This window comes from Patella vulgata, chromosome 3, assembly GCF_932274485.2.
Source record: "Patella vulgata chromosome 3, xgPatVulg1.2, whole genome shotgun sequence".
NCBI lineage: Eukaryota > Metazoa > Mollusca > Gastropoda > Patellidae > Patella > Patella vulgata.
In genome coordinates this window covers 64,794,593-64,822,168 of record NC_065881.2, presented here as the reverse complement: position 1 = coordinate 64,822,168, position 27,576 = coordinate 64,794,593, and the positions used below count along the sequence as shown (strand labels likewise).

Sequence of the window (27,576 nt, the reverse complement as noted above, 5' to 3'; positions counted from 1 at the left end):
TATTAGCTATCCCACCCTGCTTGTAAAGTAACATATGAACAATGTCTTTGAGTTATGCATTGACTAACCAATACCTGTTTTTCTCATGCATTAACATTTCCTTCTTTGGGGTAGATATAACAAACAATGTTATTTTATTTATTGACAACAATTTATTTTTTTAACAAAAACAATATAATGTACGATTTAGATAATAAAAATAGATTTTTAAAATATCAAATACTTAAAATGTTATTTAATGCAGAAAAGCGCACTGACAACAAGAGAACATTAATCAAATGGATAAAACAATTGTACAAAGGTTGCCAGTCAATGAATAATAGGCCAACCAGCAGCAAAGCAGTTATGAGCTAAAACAACTCAGAAAAATTTCAATTGATCTGATCATAATTGAAGCCTCTTAGGTCCTAACAAGGGTAACAACTCTAGAAGTTATTATCGATAACCACTGAAAATCAGTATGGCCTTTTCTTTCTCTGGGATAGACAACCAATTCAAATCTCAGAATATGTTATTAATTGCAGCCCAAAAAGAACCTAACAAGATTTCGTAAACATCAAGCATAGTAGGAGATTATTGAAAATGTTGAAAATCAATTCGATTCTTCGATGAGATAAACAACCCATATAAATTTTAAAATATAGTAACTGGAATGTGAACGGTGGACCAATAGACATGGGCGACGGCAATACAGGACCTAATACAAAATTTAAAAAATATATTGCACAAATTTAAATATCTATAGCCTTACATTTTGACTATCATCCTTTGATGCAACACTTTGTATTAGATTAACTGTCTGTAAGTCACATGTATTAAATTAATCGTTGTGCTGGTTTCTAAATGTAATGTGACTCAGTGATAAATTAAATTCATTTGACTCTTAAAGCGAGAATTTCAAATTTTCTAAAAGTCAAAACATAATTATTTCTATGTCTTTTGCTCAATAGGTTATCAAATCACTATTATACGATCATGGGCGTTATTTCCCACCCTTAAAAATGTATGACACAGGAATAACAACACAATTACCTCCCCTGTTTTGCTATTGACAACTAAACTCAACATGGTTAGAATTGCCTTATTTATGCCATATAAATTAATTCTCATCCAATTTCATATCAATTATTTTTGAGCATTACTTTAAAGTCTAAATTCATTATTTACTACATTGTACTTGCCATTCAAAGCATAAAGAAAAATATGCCTGCTCACACCTGAAATACAGGTCAAAAAGTAAATTTAACAGTGCAGTTCTAACTAGTTTTGAGCTTTATCCAATTTGTAAATGCACATAAACACATATAAACCTTAAATTCATTTTTAAAAATAAAGCACCAATATATATTGAGCAAACTTAAATGTTAAATATACAAAAATAAATCATTGAAACAAAAAAAACATTTGAAATACATGTACCATTACATAAGATTAATTTAAAATAAGTCTTCCATACAAATAAACCTTCCATACATATGTGTATTAAAGCTTTCTAATAAGAGATCAAAGTTAAAAATAATATATATTCAACATTTATAAAATCTTTTAAACACAACAATAATTATCTTGAAACAACCAATACTTCTTCCCTTTTTACCCCTTAAAGGAGCTAAAATCTCTATGATTTAGGTCAAAATAAAGTATCTAATTGGGTGTAAGTTTGATTAGTGATGAGATACAATTAAAATTTTGTTTCAAAAGATTAAACGAAGGTCGACTTGTTTGGTAATTTTGAAAGACATGTTAGCAGCAATAAATACGAAGTATATATGGATTTAACAACTTTAATAACCACATTTTCTAATACATACAGGTAACATTCTCAATCTGATGATAAGTCATTCCTCAAAACAAATAATACAAAACTTCCAGTGTAATCAACAATGTTATTTTTAACCCAAATAAAAAGAGGTCTAGCCATTTTAAATACACATGTTTAAATATACAGTAACCTTATATTCACAATTATTTTCAAATAAGGGAAATATGAATTCCATAAAATACACACACTATATGTATTCAAATGAAATAACAATTTGAGTTTACTGATATCGGAGACAGATAAATATCTCAATATTAAAATTAAGAGCTATATATTAGTAGATCTTGAACACAAACTATGCTCTTAACATTACTGACATATTAATCCTTGATGTGTAGGAAATGCACGATTGTGATGCCAAATTGACATAATTGCCACCCCAAATTCGTCTTATTGAAAGAACTGAATTCTGGAACATTCAATTGAGCATCCCCTATACAGCTGTTTGAGTAAAACCTCTGTAGTAACCTTTAGTGACTAAAATCTATCAAGATTATCATGTATAGACTAGCTACAGACAATCATAGTCCTTAGTTATCTGTTAAACACATGCAGCCGTAAATTAAAACATATGAAGAAGTATTTCTATTCACACTTGGTATTGTGAATATAATCAGTCACAACCCCTCCTTCCTCTGGGTAATGATGTTATCAAAATATGTCTGTCATTTAATAAGGCAATATGGTGTAATCAGCAGTAAATATTAAACAAATGCCTACTGGCAGTCAATAAACACCAGACACAAAAAAGTCTTAAAAAGATACGGATTAACAGATAACAGATAGACAGGGAGGATACAATAAGAGTTGGCATATAAAAGTTTAACCTCAAAGGTACAAAGAACATGAACCAAAATGTTATAAAATCCACTCAACAATTACTCATTCTTTCTGTGGACAGTTCAATCCCAACTTGGACAAAACAGCAACATGATCTGATGCTGATAAACTTCTGGAAAAAAACACAACAATGAATTTAACATACTTTCATCCTCTCCAAGTTCAATTGCCAATCCATATTATCTAAATTAGAGAGAGAGAGAGAGAGAGAGAGAAATGAAGTTAACATGACTTTCATCCTCTCCAAGTTCAAATGACCAATCCATATTATCTAAATTAGAGAGAGAGAGAAATGGGGTTTAACGTCCACTCCACACAAACCAGGTCATTTTGGGACTAACAGATGGTTCAATTTTTTTATTTTAATCATTAGCTTGCGTGTAGGGATCTTTAGCAGTGGGAGGAAACCAGACGACCCGGAGAAAACCCACGATGCTGGACATCGACCCTACTCCTTTTCACATACAACCGAGGAATTGAAACCCCGCCAGTTGACTCAATGACAGACCTTATGATACAGTGCGCACATGCTAACCATTCGGCCATCCAACCCCCTATCTAAATTAGAAACTAATCAAATATCTATTTAGGTATCCCACACAAGGTTTGATAAACTCCTTGAAAACCATGCAAAATATTTGAATACTTGGAAAATGCACATGTATAGTCAAATCAAACATTATTTTATTATTGGCCAATCATTACATGGCTGCAAATATTCTCACTGCATCAAATTTGTACAAAGATTTTCAGTGAGTGTTCAACTATGAACAAGAGAGAGAGAGAAATGGGGTTTAACGTCCACTCGACACAAACTAGGTCATTTCGGGACTAACATATGGTTTAATTTTATTTCAATAATTCGCTTTCGTGTAGGGGTCTTTAGCAGTGGGAGGAAACCGGAGGACCAGGAGAAAACCCACAAGGTTGGACAGGCGACCCTACTCCTTGTCACGTACAACCGGGGTTTCGAAACCATGCCAATTGACTCAATGACAGGCCGTATGATACAGCACGCACATACTACTCGGCCATCCAACCCCCCAACTATGAACAAATGACTTTTACTAATAGAAAGATGTACCACAAACAGATCTAAGCTATCATTTTATATGTCTAATGTTTACAAGTCTGTTAAAATACATAGTAATTTAGACAGTAGTCATTAAGTAGGTGTTATTCATCACTGTTGGTTGAGTTTGTGTAGTATTCAATACTGATTATAGGTATTGGAATTAATCAAGCTTTTATACTAGAATTTTCACCTGTTTAAAAGTAAATTGCATCAGTTTTACAGTGCAATTAGTGATAAGTACAACTTTATACATGAAACTGTTTATAAGTGAATGATAGTTTTATAGGGTAATCTGTATCAAGTCAAGTAATTGATAAGAAACTTACCCCCAGGTATCAGTATCAAGTAATTCAATATCTAATATTTTAGTATTTTCTTGCTTCCGATGAAATATATAGTCAATCTGAAACACAAATGTAGAGGAAATGAACAGCATTTTCATAATCACTTTTATAGATGTGCATTGAAAAATATTATGACAATTACCAAGTTTACACTGAAAAGAGTCGCTAGTAACTATAGTAGTGCTTGTCTCTGGTTACAACCATTTTCATTTCATTATTTCGTGTACATGTACTTCATTAATACAATTCCCACAGAGTAGCTGACCCGTGTACATACTGGCATGACAAATTTCAACTTTATCAACGAATCTATTTTTATGTAGACAAATTAATGATGTCTCTGATGTCTAAATGAAGTAGAAGGTGCTGTTACACCATCTGGGATCCTTTTATACCCTTACTGATCATTAAAGAGAATTTTATAAGGAACCTATCACCCCTTATGATAATACCATAAGGTTAGCCATGTAAATCATTAAAAGGCCACAGGCTTACCCGTTTCAGAAGTCGATTTTCTTTTATAGATTTAAATGTTTTTCCTGAATCATTATCACCATGTATATATGTCCATATATCAACTAGTTGTGGCTGGCTTTGTAAATATCTGAAATTGATATTATTTTGGTAATTAAATATATTTTTGGTACAATCAGAATTTTGCAAGTGTTATTGCGGTGAAACACATAACCAATGCAATTTATATCAAAAATGACAAAGTTGAATTCTTACCATTTTCTAAAATTAAGGGTGCAGAATAAAGTTTGATCTTTTAAAAATGCTTTTAAAAATAAATACCATTTAATTTGATATGTTGTTACTTCAAAAAGAGAAGATGTTTGTAGCATTTCAAAGCTACATATTGTATTTTAATAAATGACAAATTAATTTAATCCAAATAAAATATAGACAATAATCAAATTTTAAAGTACCCTGTACCTTATAGATTTTTCCTCTGGTTCTGCATTAAAATCACCCAGTAATATAGATGGTCCAGTAAATTTCGACATATATTTCCATATTTGTTCTACAGACTTTTCCCTAGCTTCATGGCTTAATGATAGATGAGTATTAAATACATGAACCTTCAAAATAAATCAGAACAGAAAAATTAACAGTTGCACAACAACAATGCCCAATTCCTCTCAAATTTGACAATTCAAATTGCATTCTATGGTTTAAAATTCGCTGACATTGTTTGGGTGTTGTCATGGATGTAACAAATATAAGCACACACAAATGCATCGCATTGAATGCTCATGTTTTCTCACTATATATAGTTTATTTTGGGCTCCAATCATAACTCAAACATATTTATTTATTTACTAATTACAGATTTTGCTCAGAAATTTAATGCAAACAGAATATAATTGATAGAGCATAATTAATTTCACAAAGATGTCCTACGTATCAGTGACTTTAAAGTCAAAGCGAAATACATAGTGAACCTATTTTCAAAATGCTATACAGTTCTTTCAGAACAATGTGCACAATACAAACTCTTAAATCAAAATTTCATGAGGATTTCCATTTACCTACATGAAATAACCATAGAACATGGGACAAAATTCATGGCCACTCACATAAGCCATGTGGTATCAGGTGTTCCAGAAAGGGCAAATTTATCGTGAAACGTAAGTAACTTATTACCAAACGATTAACATTTTTATTTAACCTTTAACATTTAGAAATAGTAGGTTATGTTTTGAATAGTTATCAATAGACGTATCTTAATAACACTGGTCTGTTTTAACATAATAACAAATAATATTTGTAACTCACACTTCCAACACCCGGAACATTTATTTCTACATGTAAACAAATTCTCTGATGACGATCTGCACTGTTGCTCATATTTCTACAAAATAAAAGTAAATATATTTATGTTTTTACTTCAACAATATTTACAACATAACTATTGCTTACAAATAAAATGGGTATACTGGAATACCTTTGTCATTTTAACTGAAGACACCACTTGCCAGATAATGATATCAGTGTTATAAACACTGTTGTTTATTTTGTTGTTCTGAGTGGTGTTACCTTTAACAATACAGTTTATTGATAGGGTAAACACTCATTACTTTAATTATCTCATACTGTGATTCAATTATCAATTAACGACCTGTAATAGGTCACATTCAACACATGTATTTCTTGCTCACATTCATTTCTTATTTTACAGTATTTTATTGAACAATTTTTTTCATGTGAATACAAAAGATAAACATCTTTAGCTACCAGTGATTTTTTAGTAATATACAGTATTGGAGAATATATTGAAGTACCGGTAGATACCTGTATAGCAATATATAATCATGATTAATTATTTCATATTTAGTCATTATAGCCAGTCCTTCTTCTGTTCTTCCATTATATAAACTATTATCCATAAACATAGCGGGTTGATAAACAAACTATAATACAATAAGATAAACATAGCATGTTGATAAACAAACTATAATACAATAAGATAAACATAGCATGTTGATAAACAAACTATAATACAATAAGATAAACATAGCAGGTTGATAAACAAACTATAATACAATAAGATAAACATAGCATGTTGATAAACAAACTATAATACAATAAGATAAACATAGCAGGTTGATAAACTATAATACAATAAATGGCTTGTTGATAAACAAATCATAATTCAATACTTACATATCCTGTCTTATAATTAACTTTTTTAACACTGTACATGTATAAATATTAACAGGTTTCATGCATGAGGCAGAATAGGCCTCTGCTTACAATTACTAGAACAATTAAGAATAATCTGATGGTTATAAATAGATTCTAGTTCTAACAATGATTTTTTGCCAGCACAAGCAGAATAAGTGCCAATTAATTGTTAACCAGGATCAAATGAATTCCTACTCTGACATAAACACCTACCTGGTAACTAGGCAATATAGATGTAAAGTAATCAATCTGATTAGGACCAAGTTCTCCACCTTTCCCTTCTTCAAATCTAACTTCTTGTAAACCAATCACATCAGCATTACTTTCAGATAATATCTGGAATATATATTCTATTAATTACAACAGTAAGAGATTCTATCATCGTACATGGTGTCTTTTCCCTTTTGTTACACAGTGTGCACAAGGAACTAAACTCTGATGGATGTGAATGTACAAATAAATATAGAGCACAATATGATTTCACTCTTAAAATTAATAATGAGCACCTATACCCCAATTTAATTATTCCTGAAAATGTTGTCAAAATCTGTACAGATCACAAACTTTATAGTGTGAGTATGCAATGATGATGACCATATTTACATGGGGGAGAAATTTTCTAAAACAAATTCATGTCTATCTTATTAATTCTTATATAAAAACATCTAACACCATTCCCATAAAGTCTCTCAAATTCATCTCAAATGAAAATAGCAATTGTTTAAATTATTTTATGTGGAATTCACATAAATATACCTAAATCTAACACCATTCACATGAAAATAGCAATTAGCTGAAATATTTTATGCAGAAAATAATGAAGAATTTAGTTACATAAATAATACCTTTCCAGCTCTTTGTATTCTTTTTACATAGTCATCACTGTCATCAGTTAATGGATGAAAAAACCAAATATTAAAAGATATAATGGATATATCACAACACCCTTTTCCAGGAATTTCTGTCTGTTTGGAGCACGTCCATAACGAGTATAAAAAATCTTTCCATGTTTTAATACTGATTGATTTATCATGATCAACATAAAAACCACCACTACTTTTCTCAGGGAAAAGCAGCTCAATGGGTTTTCTAGAAATGTCATGCATCATAGCATTGGGTCTCATACAGCTATCAGAAACACCACGAATTTCAATCATATGTCCATAAACAACAGCCTCAAATTCTCTCCCAGAATCATCTGTATAAAGGATCACCTCTGGTTCCTTATAGGAATCATCGTTATTATTATCTTCTGGTGTAACTTGATTATCTGGTGTAGGACTAAGGTTTTCATCATTTAATTCTGAATCAGAGTCTGCATCTGACAACCTTTCTTTATTTGTCTGTATAAGTTTTTTTGTATTTCGTATCACTTCAAGTTTTTCTTGTGTTGTGAGATCTTTGAGACTGTCTTTTTTACCACAGTTTTCTTCTGTTAAATCAGATTTTTCAAATACTTCCTCTCCAATTTTATTCTCTTTTATCTTGTGTGTCTCTTTCGATTCATCATTTTCGTGTTCAACTGGTTTTTCAATTTTTCTCATTTTGATGGTTACACTTGACACATCAGTTTTCAACGTCACTTCCTCATGTAGTTCTTTCTTAATTGGCCTTTCTTCTGTTTTGGTAGAAATTTGATCATCTAATACTTGATCTGGATCAAGATATAAATCTGGATTAACTGGATTAACTTGATCTTTTAATACTTCAAGATGGAGTTTTTTTCTGGTTGATTTTTTAACAATTGGTTTGTCACTTTCTGCTTCATCATCTTCTGAAGTTGATGTTTGAGTCAATTCACTAGTATGTAAAATTTGTTCTGTTGAGAGAGTTGAATTAGACATGTCACTCTTCTGTCTATTTTTTACTGAATTTTTAGATTCCAAATCATCTACAAAATGTACACAAGTTGAAGTTCTATTCAAAGGGTGATAATAAATTCTATGAAAAGTATGACTAAAAATATAGAATTTTAAATTCCATGAATTACTGACAGTTATTTGATGATACTGAGAAAAATGTTCTGTTCTCCATTCTATACTAAAAGTAAAAAATGATCCAAACGTAACCGGCACTGATATAGTACTTGTTTTTTTATTTCGTCCATATGGAACAGATATTAAAGCATAAAGAGGAGCATGTCCACTTCGTGAATACTGTATTATCTGAAAAACACAAATAGATTTAAATAATATAGGGAATCCAAGACAGTAAAACAACAACAACAAGACCTACAAGTATTTCAGTTCAACATGATTTAAAATAATACATGACTAAGCCCAGTAAAAAAATTAATCATAACCCTTACAAATCATGCAATTTATAAAGACACATCAGATCTATCCAACACAATACTTTATTTTGAGGTAATTCAAAAAGGTTTAATTCCTTTAGTTTAAAAAATGATTCCATGACCCCAAACTTATCAGAGAATAACTTTTAATTGACCATTTAATGCTGCACTGGAACATAACTACAAACAGCATGGTTCAATAGGCAGATTGCAACATACCGTTGTTTACAGCCTTAATATACATACATTATGCAAGAGCTAAATCTGCCTATTGCAGGTCTTTCTTTAGGCCTGAAATGTTATCTAAATTATTAATTAGACATTAATTAACTTATCCAGACCATAATCAACTCTCGATGTCATCGCTAGCCTGCGATATTTACTGGATTGGAATCTGATTTGCTGCTTAACGCTCATTGATGATTTAATCCAATATTGGATAATCGAGACTAAGTTTTTTATCATACCGAATTTAGTAATGATGATAGAGGCTAGGCCCAAAATTCGAAAGTGGACCAATTTGACTGAAATTTTCAGGAAATTCCCTTTACATTATCTAGTTTTTAACTATTATAGTGAGAACTGCCAGCTATTTATCCCCTTTGAGGATTTACATGAAATCCCTGACCAAATCAAAATTTTCATGAAATTCATACATGTAGTTTGACAATCTAATTGTAACATATAATGGTCTCGACATTACACCGGTGTCGTAAATCAACATTATAGATATGTAAAAAAAAACCAGTAGATTTAATACTGGATAATATAAATAACTTTAACTAGATGTTCAATCTCTTTCTGTATTCTAATAAAAGATAGATAATTATGACAATGTGACATCCCTAATCCAGTAAATCAATTTGTATTGTTTGTTGAAATTAGGTGGTAGTCCTGTTTCCTGTTTCTACACTTTCCATTAGACAACTGCTCGATCGTGTTCCTGCTAGTCATATCAATAATGCATTGTTTAATTTGATTCCTGAAGCTTTCTTTGTTATCCATCCATTGTTAGAATATAGAAATCAGTATAGGTCTAACCTTTTTTTTAACATCTGAAACTCTATATATTAAAACACCTTCTACTTCCATCTGTCGTATATAACCAGAATTATCTAAAAACTTCATTACATACTGAAATATTAGTTTAAAATACTGTGAATTATGATTACAACATACTCTATAAATAAAATGAGATTTAATTAACATCCTACTGTTCTGCACCGACTGGGCTACTGAAGACGGGTATACGCCATACAGTGTACTAAGAGGGAAATTTTGCCTGGACAGCGTTGCTATGCCCTACTCTTACTTCAAATTCTAACTGTCGCAATGGTTATTTTACGTGCATGAGCATGCCTATGTGTACACTTGGCCTCAGTTGTCACATCTGAGGGAAATTTTACCCAGACAGCGGCACTATATGACCTACTCTTATTTCAAATTCTAACTGTCAAAGGTTCTTTTACGTGCATGAGCACACTAATGTGTAGGCCTACACTTGGCCTAAGTTGTCACATCCGACAGACTAGACACCGTTCCTTGCCAGGCACTTTTTTGTCGTGCATCACTGACAAGGCCGGGGAAACAACGCTGAAATATCCTGTGGAACTTTCTCTGCCAACACCTGGATTGAACCTCAGACCTCCAGTGGTTAGTGAGCCAGTGTCCGAAATTTCAATGACACAGACAAGTGTTCTAGTGACAATTCGCGAAAAGTTTTAAAAAAGAAATGTTGTAGATATCATTTCCAACCTCTGGATTCGTGCCTGTTTAATCTACTTACTCTATAAGCTGTATTGGTATCTTTACTAAACATAGATAATTTAGTTACTTCTTTCTTCCATACTTCACCATATACTAAATTCTCATAATCTAAAAGAAATAAGTGTTCAAATAACAATGTCAATTTCTAAGATTATTTGGGCAAAATTTACAATCTAATTTTTCTGAAAAGGAATCTTTTAATTGCAGTTGTTTTGAAGAAGAATATGTTAGTTTTTGCTCTACGATAATGACGCTGCATGTGAATAACTACACCAGATGTAGAACTATTTTACCTCATCATGGGAGCCGCAGTGGCTCAGTGAGAAAGGAGCTGGCTCACTATACCACGAAGTCCCGGGTTGAATCTCATTGTTGGTCAAGAAGCTTAATCAGGATTTTGTGATGTGGTGTTTTGCTTTGTCAGTGGTGTATACAGGATGGAGCTGTTAATAGGCTATGGCAATGAATTATGTGTAGTCCTTTGGACGGGACAAACAGCTGAGATTTTGGCAAGCATGAAAAAGAACCCTTGACAGTTGGAATTCAAAGTAAGAGAAAGCCCCATACATGTACTGCATGCTGTAGACCTATATAGGCCTATGCCCGTCTTTGCCTTAATTGTGCTTGATATGCAGCAGTGCAGACTGGCAGAAGATGTTATAAATACCACATTTCATTCAAGACATGGAAGTCAGGAGAGGATATCTTATCTATGATAAAACTTCTTTGATTAATATACATACATGTATATAACATTTTCAATAAAATTGTTTTTAAAAAAAAACCTGTAGCCTACCTGGTTCTTCTACATTCTGATCATTCGGATGTAAATTGGCATTGACATAAATATAAGACTTGCTTTCCAAATTTATTAAAATCCAAAACCAGAAAAATAACAGACAAGAATATTCCATAGCAGAATATGTCTATGGGGCAAAATGGCTGTATGTTGAATATGTCAGATAAACTTATTTCAAGATTAAACATGTCTCCTCCACTTTATGTTGATGCCAACCTTTCCTGCTTTTTTCTCAGACGTAAACATGCCCGGGTGATCGAGAGTAAAGCCGGGCATTAGGAATAGGATTGACTGGATAACCTGTTCTAAATTACCCTCGTCTTGATCGAGGGACATTTCGTACCAAAACTAATAATTTTATAGCGTGATCTGTTTGTTTTTAAAAACAATATGACCCCTGGTTTAAACCCACAGTCCTGTTACGGGAAACAACTACAAGAATTGTACACACGCATATATATTGACCTTTCTTACAGAGCTCGGTAAAGTCTAAAGTTAAGGTAAACTTCGTCATACGTCGTGAGATGTTTACAAATTTATTGGGTTATCATGATTGTTGACGAGATTGTGGGTTAAGGTTAGCGCTATAATCTAGCCCTGTTACCGCTAGCTACGAGAACGTAGTTAAAAACGTTGAGATATACTGATGCGAAACACGGTCCACGGAGGGTTGAGAGATTAAGGTTTGTTATCTATGTTACTGTGAGCACTAGCTCTGTTTACACCCGTCTATGTGAACAAATCTGCAGTGGTTAATAACTTTTAGACCTTCCCGAGCTAATATCAAATCGTTGGAAAAGGCGTTTTACAATTTAATTAAGGCGAGATACATGCCGTCTAAATTAAAAGCTGGCTAAGTGGGTAAGGCACTGGCTTGCTAGCCTGGAGGTCGGGTGTTCGATCCCTGCATTGGCCGAGAAAGTTCATCTCGATTTTCCGGCGTGGTTTCCCCTTGTCAGTGACGCAGAACGGAGGGCCTGACAAGGACAGCTGCCTAGTCGTTCGGATGGGACGAAAAACCGAGGTCCCGTGTACACATTGGCGTGCACGTAAAAGATCCCTTGGCAGTTGGAATTCGATATAAGAGTAGGCCGTAGCGCCGCTGCCCGGGCAAAATTTCCCTCATAGCACACTGTATGGCGTATGCCCGTCTTCAATTAGCCCAGGTTAGGTGCAGAAGAGTAGGACGTTAAACCCCATTTCATTTCATTTCATTTCTAAATTAAAAGCAAACACAACCATGGCACTGACAGAAAAACAAGTAAATGGTCGAATGAGAGAGAGAGAGAGAGAGTTTAACGTCCACTCGACACAAACTAGGTCATTTCGGGACTAACATATGGTTTAATTTTATTTCAATAATTCGCTTGTGCATAGGGGTCTTTAGCAGTGGGAGGAAACCGGAGGACCCGGAGAAAACCCACGAGGTTGGACAGGCGACCCTTCTCCTAGTCACGTACAACCGGGGATTCGAAACCACGCCAGTCGACTCAATGACAGACTTTATGATACAGCGCGCGCACGCTAACCATTCAGCCATCCACCCCCCCCCCCCCAAATACGAAAGAGAGAGAGAGAGAGCTCGGGGTTTAACGTCCACTCGACACAAACTAGGTCATTTTGGGACTAACACATGGTTCAATTTTTTATTTCAATAATTCGCTTGTAGGGGTCTTTAGCAGTGGAAGGAATCCGGAGGACCCGGAAAAACCCACGAAGTTGGACAGGCGACCCTACTCCTTGTCACGTACAACCGGGGAATCGAAACCCCGCCAATTGACTCAATGACAGACCGCGTGATACAGCGCACGTGTTAACCATTCGGCCATCCAACCGCCCTGGTCGAATACAGGTAAATGGGAAAAATTTGGGGTTAAGTATGATATATGGAAGACAGATTCTAATTATCTAGTCGTCACCTTCCGGCCGGGGTTCCGTCCGTCAACAAATAATGGTTTGTGAAGCATACATTGTGGTCATGAGAGGACGAGCCCTATATTTTCCGAATTCATTGACTTTTCATTCCGGAGTTATAAATGCCCCTTTTCCGAAAACACCGTAAACGCGATAGACGGATATTTTTAATAATTTGGTGTGTAGCATTGTGGTCATGAGATGGCGAACCCCGTCGATTTTTAGCGTTTCTGTGACCTTTCGTTCCGGAGTTATCGATCCCCATTTGTCGAAAACCTTGTGAACGCGATAGAGGCTGTAGTTTTTAACGGATTTCTTTCAAATTTGATGGGAAGCATTGGGGTCGTTCGAGAGGAGGAACCCTATCGATATTAAGCGTTCTGCGACTTACCGTTCCGCCCTTTTGTAAACGCGTTAAGGCTACAGTTTTAACATATTTTTGTAAAATATGGTGTGAAGCATTGGGGTCATGAGAGGATGAACCCTATCGATATTCAGTGTTCCGCGACTTTCCGTTCCGGAGTTATGCCCCTTTTCGATAAGCCTTGTGGACGCGATAAAGGCTATAGTATTTATTGGATTTTTTTTATATTTGAATTAAAAGCATCGGGGTTATCGATGCCTATCGATATTCATAATCCACAGCCTAGGTTTCTGTTCCGGAGTTACCCCCCCCCCCCCCCCCAACTCCACCCCTTTACCGGGCGATAGACAATATAAGGTTTTAACATATACTATTCAAAAAAAAGTAGGGGATATTTGATTTTTAAGTGTTATTAAAGTCACCTAATGAAACTGACGAAGAAACAAATGACAAAATGAAATGAAGTTCACATTCATCGATTTATTCCAAATGATCGTTAGACTAAGTAAGGCACAGACTGACCATTATAAGGGTAAAATGATACCCGGGGTCAAACAGCAAAGTTACCACAGCATCACAACCAAGTCAGTAACGGGTAAATCCTCCTCTGTTTGCCAAACAAGCATTGATCCGACGTGGCATACTCCTAATGAGACGTCTAAGGTCATTTTGGTCCAGATTGTCCCATTCCTGTTGCAACGCAGCAGCAAGTTCTTGGACATTGGCAGGACGTTGTTGACGTTGACGTAACCTCTGTCCAAGCATGTCCCAGACATGCTCGATGGGGGAGAGGTCGGGACTCAGTGCTGGCCAAGGTAATGTGGTGATGTTCTGTTGTTGGAGGTAACCTGTAACGATCCTGGCCCTGTGACATCTTGCGTTGTCATCCTGGAAGATGAAACGGCGGCCATGACGTCGTGCGAACGGCACAACATGGACTGCCAAGATGTTGTCCCGGTAGTACTGGCCTGTAACACGCCCTGCAACAACATGTAAAGCCGTTCTTCCAGCAACAGTGATGCCTCCCCACACCATAACAGAACCACCCCCAAATCGATCATGTCTGATGACGTTAACGTCTTGGAAGCGCTCGTTTCGACGACGCCACACCCTCCTACGTCTGTCCAAAAAATCAACAGTGAACCTTGACTCATCTGAAAACATCACATTGCTCCAGCGTCGATTATCCCAGTGTTGACGATCCCTACACCAACGACGTCTTGCCTGAATATGATGATCTCTCAAACAAGGGATCACGCGAGGACGTCGGGCGCGAAGGTGACCCCTATGCAGTCGATTCCGAATCGTCTGGCCACTCACTCTCACACCAGTGTCTGTTTGAAGACGAGCGCTGATCTGATTTGCTGTGATGACACGATTTCTCAAGGCCAAGGTACGGATAAATCGATCCTGGGCTTGAGTTGTCGCCCTTGGTCGACCTGAGCGTGGTCTGTCCTGTACAGATTGTGTATCACGGTATCTGGACCATAGCCTGCTTATGACAGACTGAGAAACATTCATCGTCCGCGCCACAACCGCCTGTGTTGTGCCGATCTGTAGCATGCCAAGGGCACGTAACCTTTCATTTTGGGTAAGCCGACGCATATCAAAATTTGTTTTCTGGTCACTAAAACAATTAAACCGATGTTTCCACCCTGGAATTCAATGCCACAATGACTGTAACATTCAAAGTCAGAGTCGTGCAAATCTTGGGTTGGACCCCCATGATGATCCGAAGCATCACCTGCATTCCATGCGGTAGCTATTGGTGCGTTTGGGCGTCACATGTAACTGGAAATGTTTCTTCTGTTAGGTTCTATAGTGACTTTTTTCGTAGTCATTTGCATATTTTAGTATTATGCCCCCAAAATCAAATATCCCCTACTTTTTTTGAATAGTATATATATATTGGTTGGAAGCAGTGGTATCGTAAGAGTATGAACCCTAAAGATTACATTTCTTCAAGGATCCTAGATCCTTATCAACATCCAAGTTTTCCACAAAACTGCTGCGTGGGCGTATTATTTAATTTGTACTCGTCCAGAATACAGGGCCTACCTCACAATGCACCGAATTCACGTACGTCTGGTTCTGTTTTATTGAACACGCTAATTTTACCGATAAATATGTTAAAAATCATGGCATAATGTTTTGATTAGACTAATTATTGAAATAAGTTTGCACAATATGTTAGTCCCGAAATTGTCTGCTTACTAATCGCGATCTACACCGTTGTATTATTGATCGAAACGCAATGAAAACGCACCACTGATTTGACTGGAAATGCTGGCGTGACATACAATACAGCTGAATCGTGTTTTGTGGCATTATTGTAAGCTGGACATTTACTGATGGAAGAAAGTTTATCCACTCGCTGTTGCTTTAATCAGTTATAGGGCTATATATAGGGACCCCTGGAGAGTCGACGCCCCATATAGTCCCAATATAGAGTTCAGTTGGTGAGCTGTAGAGACTGCTGGCCATTCAAGTACTGTCACGTTCTTTTAGTTTAAGAAGGTCACGAAGATACAGACTGAATGCGCAAGAGTTGAAACTTGTATAGATCTTGGTGACGTTGTGCCAGAATTGGTCCAATGCATAGTGGTTAAAGGCGGTCTGGTCGCCAATTAAAACGTAGTCGGTGACGAACAGTGCCAGCACTGAATCTTTGCGAACCCCGCACAGTAGCAATATAGTACGGGAAGCTGACAGAATGTTGGCGGACAATGTGCCGATCCGGATCTCAGAACGGTAGTGTTATTATATTTAAAAAAAACCTTCGGGCGACGGCATGTCCTCTAATGGCGCGGTCTTGGTGTTAGTGTGTCCAACTTAGCAATTGTTTGCGATTTGAACAGAACCAGGACATTTTTCATGAATACGAAGCACTGGGCATATTGGGGTCTCGGGGGCATATCTTGGGTGGAACTTGTATTTTACCCGAGTCTCTGCAGTGGCGCTTTACACATAGAACACCTGCGCCAGGGCCCCCAAGCAGGATCTTTCATTCCCAAACGTGTTTATAATTCTGCGGTTGAAATTATCTAATCCACTCAATACCTAAGCCACACGATGGTCTAGAAAGTTGATTATTGGGTTGTCATGTGAAATGTTTAAATAATAATTTGAAGCCAGAGGAAAGACATGCGATAGACAAATTTAGCTGTTACATAATGTATATTTTAAGTGTATCTCTCAAACGAGATTTACAATAATCCATTTATAAAAGTGGTACTTTTCATTACGTCTCAGTCTAGAAAAAGAACCAAAAAATGTGTATGCCTATTTCTAATGGAGTTTATTTTATTAAGATGACAATACAACAATTAAGAATTACAAAAATAACATAAATAACAACACAGTTGTTACATTTGGTTCAAAAAAACTTGAATACTTGAAAGTTGTTACATTTGGTTCAATAAAACTTGAATACTTGACACAACAACAATTACATTTTACAAAATAACATACATAACAACACAGTTGTTACATTTGGTTCAATATACTTGACACAACAACAATTACATATTACAAAATAACATACATTACAACACAGTTGTTAGATTTGGTTCAATAAAACTTGAATACGTTAATTTTGTTCTCTTAACTAGAGAGGGTTTCCATACAAATATCATAGATACTATAATATAAAATGTTTGTTTCAAAGTGACACTAACTTTAGTCTTAACCGCCATCTTTGACATTATTTATGGCAGAAGAAACTTTGGTTATGCAATTTCAAAGATTTAATGTTTAAAGACTGTCTAGATAGCTTCGTATTGTCGTTTACCAGTAGGCGTATAAATATTGTAATGCTTAAATCTACCCAAAAAGTACTTAAAATAATTAAAAGAGAATGTCACTATAAACCTCAAGTTATTTCTTTACATGGATATATAAAGAATTTTGTATTACTATTCATTGTTTTGGATCAGAAGGGCTCCATAGCGATGACCCATACTTTGAAAGAACTCTTTGATGTCATTTAAAAATGATAGATCTCTCACACACTTTAGAGGATGACGCCTGTTTCGATCAACTGCGGGTGGTGGCACCTCTGGTTTAGGAATTCCTTCCATATCAAGAGCTCCCGCAAGCTTGCACAGCATCTTCATTGTTTTGTTTTCAAATTTCTTTACCAGGCGTCTGAGGTGTCTCTGTGGCATATCTGATATAATCGTCTCCATAAATTGTATATACATTGACAGATTGTAATAGTCGCTCACCAACTGAAAGGTGCAATTTACAAAATAATATTATTTGATTGTCATATTTTTAACTAATATGTACTACCTTTACCATGAAATCAGATATTTGGTCTATACTCGATGTGAAAGAAGGGATAATTGAAACTGGAATTTTATTAAAATGTCCTTATATTTTAATTAAAACAATATTGTAATACGTCTTGAAAAGTCCGTTAAAATATCCGTTAAAGCTCGAAAGAAGCTAATTTATTCCGAATATTCTGGATACATTTCGCAAAGCTACAACCCCATCGCCCCCACCCCCTCCTAATATGCCATCAATGGAAAGGGAATGCCGGGTTCCGGAATAAGGAACATGTCACACCTGGCATCCATGTTTCAAAGTTTAGTCGTAATTCAGTTGTCCTGTGATTGAAAACTTTAATACACATATTTAGTAATAACTTACCATATCAGTGTAGTTGTTGGCAGATTCACGATAACTGACATTGACAACATGTCTGGTAACCGATTCTAGAACACGTCGATATCTCCTACCAAAAGAGCGTAGTTGTAACTGAAAATGAAAAAAAGTTATCTTTTGTTAACCGAACGGACAATTACGTATACATCAATTAGTACCAGTTATAAAACGTACCAAATTGAATTCACAACAAAGTAAAATGCAAGAACGTCTATTTTAGCGATAGAGTAAGACTCACGGCGGATTCGTGTATAACAGAAATGCCCATAAATACGCAGCAATCTTCATGGTCTCGGAACAATGATTCTATTTCAGTCCTACTGCCCTATTATAATAATTGTTATCCCTCTATATTATGTCAGGAGCATGATTATATACCTTAACACACTTCCGCCGCGAGAAAAAAAATGTTTGCACCTGAAAACAATCCAAAGGGACCCTTTCTACCCAGACGTATTTTTTTAAAATTGGAAAAACCTTTAAAAAATAAATTATTAACTGGAAATATTAATGCGCGATTGGCAAATGGTCGCATTATAGTTGACAACGTTGTCTATTGGACTTTTTCTCACTACCATACAACCCGCCCCCTAAACGAATTCTTCGACCCCATAGTTCTTTTGACAATATAGATATTTATGTGGTCTCAAGATTCATAAAAATACAATTTTAATTTGTAGTTCGCAAAAGAATACTCACGTATTTGTAATAGAGTTTTTCAGTTTTATATGCTAGGTCTAGAGAATAGAACATTATGTCTTCCTGTATTTTTTCCACGGGTATTTCAGGTTGGTCGTTTATTACAGGAATTCCAATAGCAGGGATAAAGATGTGCGTTGGCTGCGATAAGGGGATACATGGCTGAGCCAACCGTGGAAAAGACAGGCAATATACAGAAACTGAAAAAAAATTAAGACTTCTAAAAGAATATATTGAGGCAATGAAAGTCAAAAATAAAACAAAATATCTTTGATCTGACGATAACCGAAAGTGCGACTACTCTTGGTTATTTGGGAAAACTATACTGTTCTCCCTCCCATAATGACTATAAGGAGTCAATCATTATTAAACATACATTATGCAAGAGCTAGATCTGTCTATTGCAGGTCTTTCTTTAGGCCTGAAATGTTAGCATTATGCAAGAGCTAAATCTGCCAATTGCAGGTCTTTCTTTAGGCCTGAAATTTTATTTAAATTATTAATTAGACATATATTAACTTATCCAGACCATAATCAACTCTAGATGGCATCGCTAGCCTGCGATCTTAAGTGGATTGTGAGCCGATTTACTGCATAACTTTCCTTCTCGATTAAACGATTTAATGGATAATCGAGACTATGCTGTTTATCGTACTGACTTTAGTAATGATGACCGGGGCTAGGCAGAAATTTCATTCGCTTAGTTTTTGGTTCATAGTGGACCAATTTGAATGAAATTTTCAGCAAATGGCCTTTACGGTATGTAGTTTTTAACTATTATAGTGAGAACTGCCAACTCGTTATCGAATCTCCCATAATGTATTTTTAACATAAATTTCATGGTAAATTGTCATTAAGGTATGTTTAGATGAATACATAATTCTTCCTGGGTTATTAAACCGTTTTAAAAATAATCTGATTAAAATACAGATCTATATTTCGTTTCGTTTTTTTATACTTTCGATGGCCTTACACTACATGCAGATCAGACAAGTTGTAGCGATAGGTCGCGTCATAGGCCATACGAGCGGCTTTTGACCCTATGACGCCAGACATTTGATTAACCAATCAGCATTGATGTTTCTAATGGATTACCCACAGTTCCGTGCAAAACACGCCTAAAGCTCGCCGTAGCAGACTGTTTCATTGGCTAATCCCTAACGCCAGCAGATCCTAGTGTAGTAAAGACAAGTAAAACGAAATTTTAAACTATAAAAAAACGAAACGAAATAGGATCTGTGTTTTAACCAGATTGTTTTAAAAAGAAAGTGGCTACAATCATCCCATATTATTATAGAGTAGTATGACATTACATGCGAGGGCAGAAACGTTTACAAACTATATACAGACATTGGAATAAACTAAAATATCATTAATTTCATGCAAAATACTCCATGATTCCACACGCCCATTCAATCTATAATTAGCTGTCTTTGTAACTTCTACATCTGGAAATCCTTAAATTCTTTTGAAATAACCATTGTATCTGACTAAGCTGCAAGAATAATAGCCGGTTCCATACACGCAATCGATTCACTATTATCTAGAAACAATTTATCACCAATGTAAAATTTGAGTTCTGTAAAGATTGGTCATTACCAATTTGTCTGTTATCACGCCCGTGTATATATTTATTGTAGATATATGGTAGATATTGTTTCTATACCTAGTTACCTACAGTACTTGTATGAAACATGTCAGCAATAAAATAACTATCTAGAATGGACGCATTTACTTTATTTTACGTATATATAGATATAATAATAATTCAAAAAGGTAATTGAATGTCACTAGATATGGGAAAATGAGATAAATAGAAAAAGTCCGTGCATTACCATGTTTTTATTCAGTATAGAATGAATAAAAACAAGTGAATGTATGGACTGTTTCTATCTTTCTCGTTTTCCCCATATCTAGTGACATTCAATTACTTTTTTGAGTTGTCAGATATCCTTTAACAGTCTCACATAACAACTTTTGGTCTTCAAAGGAATTATTAGTGAGCAGATATTCGCCCGTGTATCTGTTATCACTCGTCAGTTATATAGAAGGATAACTCGTGTTTTCCTTTTGCATTCGTCACTTTCCTTTCTTGAAATCTTCATAACGCATCTACCGATAGCAATGATCTCTTTTTTAAAATTATGCTTGGAACGTGTTTAACCATGGTTCTATGGCTGACACCAATATTGTCCTTTAATATGACCTTTAAGCAAGCAGATGTTTATAACCATTAAACAATCTGGTGGTTATAAGCACAAGCTTGTGTTATTTGCTACCCAAAGAAAAATGGTTGACTATTTATTTTCTCTAAATTCTGACATAATAATACGGTGCCAACTCGATAGTTTCCGTTACAAAACTATTGAATTCGATAGTCTTGGTGTTCGAGACTAAAGATCGGAAGAAAATAGCGCGTCATTTTATAACTCAACACTGTTAATTGACAACACTTATTACAGCCACCAAAACATGCGAATAAAATGAATTCAAATATTAAAATCCAACCAGCACTACAACAAATTGTTTCTATGTCATTTAGTAACAGAATTGGAAATGCACAGGTCACAATTATATGGAAAACAATATTACTATTTATTATTGCTTGATAAGGGCGTTTTTTTAGAAGCATTGTCCAAACGTCGCTCGAGAATACACTGTACATTTATGTCCTGTGTGTTCAATATACTTCACTATTATTTGCTCAGTCAGTTGTGTATACACAACAAAAGTCGCCTGAAAATGTTGTCGCATTGCATACATTGTTTCAATGTCTATATATAAAACGGCCTGACACCATTCCATGCAACAGTAATACACATTGAACAATATTGATTAACAGTTTTTATTGAACATCCAAGAATAGAACAGGAAAACTATTAATAAAGCTTTCTCTGTTTCTTTCCTCATGTTTATAAAAAAATAGACGGTAAAACCAAAGAGAAGAATTTAAAAGGCTTTTTTGCTGAATTCAGAGAGCCATGTTCCAAAAAAACCCACACCTTTTAAGGTAATTGATAGTTTTTTCTGCCAAACACATTTCATTACATTACAGTCTCATAGCGAAATTTAGATTAAAATATTTATTAAAGAAGAAATGTGTTACAAGTAGGTTTCTTTTTATTTTTTTATTTTTTTATAAAAGTAAAAGGTTATCAGATGTTACAATACTGTATAGAACATTTCAAATACAACACCTAAACCAAGTCTATTTTGGTGGTTTAACCATAATCGCAGTTTATATAATCTATTTCTAGGTATTCTTTTTTTAGGAATCACAATCAGATACATCATTTTCAATTCTGCAAATTATGCTTAACCCCCCACCCCACCCCCACCCACCCCCCCCCAAAAAAAATAAAAAAATAAAATAAAAACAAACAAACAAACAAACAAACAAAAAATTATATATATATAAAATTGTCTTTTAACGTATATTTACATTGAATATAATATATCGTGGTGAAAACTGAAAAGAAAATAATTTTCAAATGTGAGTAAAAAGTGCACTTTATTCACTTTGATTCGGTCTGATATACGGAAATAACTATACTACTAATATACTAAATGGTTTTGTATCAATTTTCAAATGAACTGAAATAGGGTTTAACGTACCATTGTCCTGCTCCGACTGCGCTATTGAAGACGGGCATTATGCCATACTGTCTGTTATAGGGGAAATTTTGCCCGGGTAGCGCGGCGCTACGGCCTACTATTATACCGTATCGATTTCCAACTACAAAGGATCTTTTACGTGCAAGCCAATGTGTACACGGGCCTCGGTTTTTCCTCCCATCCGAACGCCTAGACAGCTGTCCTTGTCAGGCCCTCATTCACCACTGACAAGGGGAAAACCACGCCGGAAAATCCCGATGAACTTTCTCTTACCCACTTGGCCACCGTGGCTTCAGGTTTATCAATATATTCCTGTGAATATATTTATATGTGAATGTAGGTTGCAAGATCAATTCATTTAAAGGGCAAAACATGATATATTTGTACATTTTACCAGGATGTGAGCCGATGACAAGGCCCAGCTTTATTATTATTATAGACCAGTTCGAGAGAATTTGCGAATTATCGCTATCCCTCTGCGATACAAAACCGTATAGAATCTGTCACCATGAGTTTAGGTACCAGACTCGTTTGTGAAAATTATGAATGAGATGGGTGATCTAGTTTAAGGCGATATTAGCTGAAGAACGTCTGAACTATAGGAAGAATAATTTAAGAATATACTTTTTTTTTTTATGACAGCACATCTACATTATAAATATAATCACTTTGTCTGCCAAACTATTGAATAAAAAATTCTATAGACGACGTAAATATTTTTTTAAAAATTTAAATTTAAATAATTTAACACGAACATACAGTAATAACTTACCAGCAATTAAGAATTTCAAACTGCTGTCCATCTTTGGGCGATATTTTAATTTGTGTAAGAAACATGTTGAAGGGTTTTATATATTTTGTATTGTACCCGTTAGTCATATTGAAACAAATACTTATTAATAGACGAAAGTATATTCCCGCAAATTTCAGTAAAGAATCCCTGGTGCTATTGCAGTAATTGTTCTAAAAATATATTACCTGAAAATCGATAATTAAGCTGGAATATCTCACATTATCAAACCGCCAGGTAAAATCAAATAGTGCATTCAGGGGTTAGGTGCGTGATCATCTCATTCCTTGATTTACATTTGTCATTTTTATCAGACATATTTCCAGAGTTTTCGGTTACCCTTATTGCACAGACTATAGATAACATGTTAACGGCCATCCCAGCAGGCACAATACCTCTGACAAAATTGTGAACCGCACCTGCATACGATAGAAAATGTATTTTTAATATAACCATGCAATATAAAGTACACCAATTCTGATGGCTTTATCACTGCAGTCAGTTTGTTTATTCTATTAGTAAAATAACATAAGACAAATATAGTGGTCAACCACGACTGATCAAAAAGGTCGAGAGAGAGAGAGAGAGAGAAATGGGGTTTAACGTCCACCCGACACAAACTAGGTCATTTCGGGACTAACATATGGTTTAATTTTATTTACATAATTCGCTTGCGCGTAGGGGTCTTTAGCAGTGGGAGGAAACCGGAGGACCCGGAGAAAACCCACGAGGTTGGACAGGCGACCCTACTCCTTGCCACGTACAACCGGGGATTCGAAACCACGCCAGTCGACTCAATGACAGACTTTATGATACAGCGCGCGCACGCTAACCATTCAGCCATCCAACCCCCCTTCAAGAAGGTCGAGTTGTTTCAGTTCGAACGGCAGAACTTACTACCTTCTACCTTCCCGATATACACTTATATAGACTTATTGTTTTTCTACTATTAGCTTTTCGTTATGTAGACTTATTATTTTTTCACTATAAAGAATTTGTCCTTTCGTTAAAAAGGCTTATTGTTTTTCACTATATAGAATTATTATGTTTTCATTATTCAGACATATTATAATTTCATTACATAGAATTAGAATCACTTCGTTAAGTAGACTTTTATTTTCATTGTATGTATAGAATTAGTATCTATTCGTTAGAAAATGGGAGGTTGGATGGCTGTATGGTTAGCGTGCGCGCGTTGTATCATAAAGTCTGTCATTGAGTCGACTGGCGTGATTTCGAATCCCCGGTTATACGTGACAAGGAGTAGGGTCGCCTGTCCAGCCTCGTGGGGTTTCTCCGGGTCCTCCGGTTTCCTCCCACTGCTAAAGACCCCTATGCGCAAGCGAATTATTGAAATAAAAATTAAACCATATGTTAGTCCCGAAATGACCTAGTTTGTGTCGAGTGGACGTTAAACCCCATTTCTCTCTCTCTCGTTATAAAATAGAATTAGTATCTTTTCGTTATATAGAATTAGTATCTTTTCGTTGTGTAGAAATATGGTAGTATCTTTTCGTTACATAGAATTAGTATCTTTCCGTCATGTAGAATTAAGATCTTTTCATTTTATAGTATCTTTTGGTTATATAGAATTAGCATCTTTTCGTTATATAGAATTAGTATCTTTTCGTTAAGTAGAATTAGTATCTTTTCGTTTTCACTATAAAGAATTTGTCCTTTCGTTAAAAATACTTATCTTTCACTATATAGAATTATTATCTTTTCGTTATTATAATTATCATAATTTAACTATACAGAATTAGTATTCTTTCGCTATGTAGACTTTTATTTTCATTGTATATATAGAATTAGTATCTTTTCGTTGTATAGAATAATAGTATCTTTTCGTTTTGTAGTATCTTTTCGTTGCAGAGAATTAGGATCTATTCGTTACACAGAATTAGCATCTTTTCGTTAAGAAGAATTAGTAGTTTTGTAGGGTGCGAAAGGATGAAATTGTTTATGAAACCAATACTTTATGTAACACTGTAGACTAGTCAAAGATAATTAATATTATTATTCACTTTGAACTAAGTAACTTTTGTCGTTTCCTGACTTGTTAAAGGAGATATTTCACATATTTCCCATATTCTAACAACGGATACCGCCCAGAACCATACCTTAAAGATACACTACGTAAGATTTAGATAAAGAGTTGGCAATATTCACGTTAGTAGTTTGAAAATAGATAATGAAAAAGGAAGATATTGAAAATTTCAGTCAAATTACTTGCTTCTGAGCGAAGGTTTGAATATTGGATGTTTTGATAAGATATTTGATAAGTTACGAAATAATTATTGATTATCCATTTTTAATTAAATTATTTAATGGCGATCATGTTTCAATCCAATGATAGTCTAGAGAGTTGATTATGGGCTTGTTATGTGAATAATAAATGTCTAATTAATAATTTTTATAACATTTGAGGCCAAAACAAAGATCTGCAGTAGGCAGATTTAGCTCTTACATAAAGACATCTCTAAGAGAACAAACAACACAAGCAAAACCATTTATTTGACTCACAGGAATATTAGTTCCACAAATTTAGCGCGTAACTTAAAGAAGTCAATATATATATATATATATATATATATATATATAATATTTGAAATTAAAAACACGAATTAGAACGAAATATTCATTTCAATCAATATTGATGTTGTTTTCTTGCCGTGAAAATATGGAATTTTAATATCCAATATTTAAGACCCAGTGAATATTTTGAAATCTGTACATGACGGCGTGGACATAATGGTTTCGAATGCCATTTGTAATGAACAAAGAATCCATATTCCAGAAGACAATGCTGAAGTAATCAAAAAAAGCTGATTCACAAACGACAAAATAATAAGAAAATCTCGTGCAGAATGGACTTTCAGGCGCAAACACTGCCGTTAAATTTGGACTGCTCGCGTATACCGAATATGACTGATTCGAAATTACAATCTGTTTTTGTACAATCATATTAAATTAGTATGTGCTTTTGCACCCATTTTCGTATAATTTAATGTTCTGAAAAATAGAGCTACACGCCATTTAATCTGCCAAGTTAGAAATTAAAGATACGTGACAGCGGCAATTGTGTAATCTATTTGGATTTTGATCGACGTAACTAATTTGATCTACAACGAATTCAACATGATTACGTCGACAGTGGTGGCAGTATACCTCTTTTCATGGAATTTTTCTCATGCAGCAAGTCCTTAGAGCGATTGTGCCTGGTGTTTTAAAATTTAGATGGAAAAGATAATCGTTTAAAATGAAATCGCCCCTTGAACATAGACTACATATTATATGACCTTCTTCTCACGTCCATTTAACTGAAGTACCATTTGTAATTTTGTATGACGCATAGTAAAACTTGTGATTTTTTGTGCAATAATAATATTTAACATGGAAATATCATTAATTCTTTTTAATTGACTACTTTTCTTCACAACTATTTATAAAACGTGTTTATAAAGATATTGATTCATTTATGGATTACCCTTTATTGCACATATTGGATCTAAAAGCGCGGATCCAGAAATTCTTGTACCGAGGGGGCGCAACCGGAAAAATGAGACACTTTATGTATCACATTAATAAGGACTAGGCTAATTATTGAAAATCCAAAAAATGATGTGCTGGGATCAATAATGCATTGATCACGAGCGTCCGATAAATTTTGAAAAATTACTGTATGCTATAAACCTTTACGAAATAATAAAACAAAACGGGTATTTATTAGCGATAAATTGGCAGATCGGTATCAAATGTATTTGTTTAGATCGCCCAACTTCTAGTGGGTGTTAATTTAAACATATATAATGACTAAGGAGGGAATTAATTAGATTGTAAACTGTGGGTTCGATGATCTCTTGGTTTCGATGTTAGTGGTTACAACAGATTCTAT

The 27,576-nt window shown here is 34.7% G+C and overlaps 1 protein-coding gene and 1 long non-coding RNA gene across 2 annotated transcripts in view; one reads left to right on the top strand and one right to left on the bottom strand.

The window, feature by feature from the left end:
• Positions 1–1,733: 1,733 nt before the first annotated feature.
• On the bottom strand, positions 1,734–12,074 carry LOC126815146 (uncharacterized). The gene is made up of 11 exons (XM_056099478.1): positions 11,626–12,074; positions 10,849–10,937; positions 10,104–10,196; positions 7,615–8,934; positions 6,983–7,105; positions 6,377–6,495; positions 5,861–5,936; positions 5,018–5,163; positions 4,577–4,685; positions 4,064–4,140; positions 1,734–2,774 (listed from the first exon to the last, which is right to left on the bottom strand). The coding sequence occupies exons 1-11, from the start codon at positions 11,741–11,743 to the stop codon at positions 2,705–2,707; spliced, it is 2,340 nt and encodes a 779-aa protein (XP_055955453.1). The 5' UTR covers positions 11,744–12,074; the 3' UTR covers positions 1,734–2,704.
• A 39-nt stretch (positions 12,075–12,113) lies between these two features.
• The window catches only part of LOC126814660 (uncharacterized), a 25,438-nt gene continuing 9,975 nt past the window's right edge, over positions 12,114–27,576 (top strand). Inside the window, exon 1 of the long non-coding RNA XR_007677695.2 lies at positions 12,114–12,311. This is a non-coding gene — a long non-coding RNA (uncharacterized LOC126814660). The remainder of the gene's footprint in view (positions 12,312–27,576) is intronic.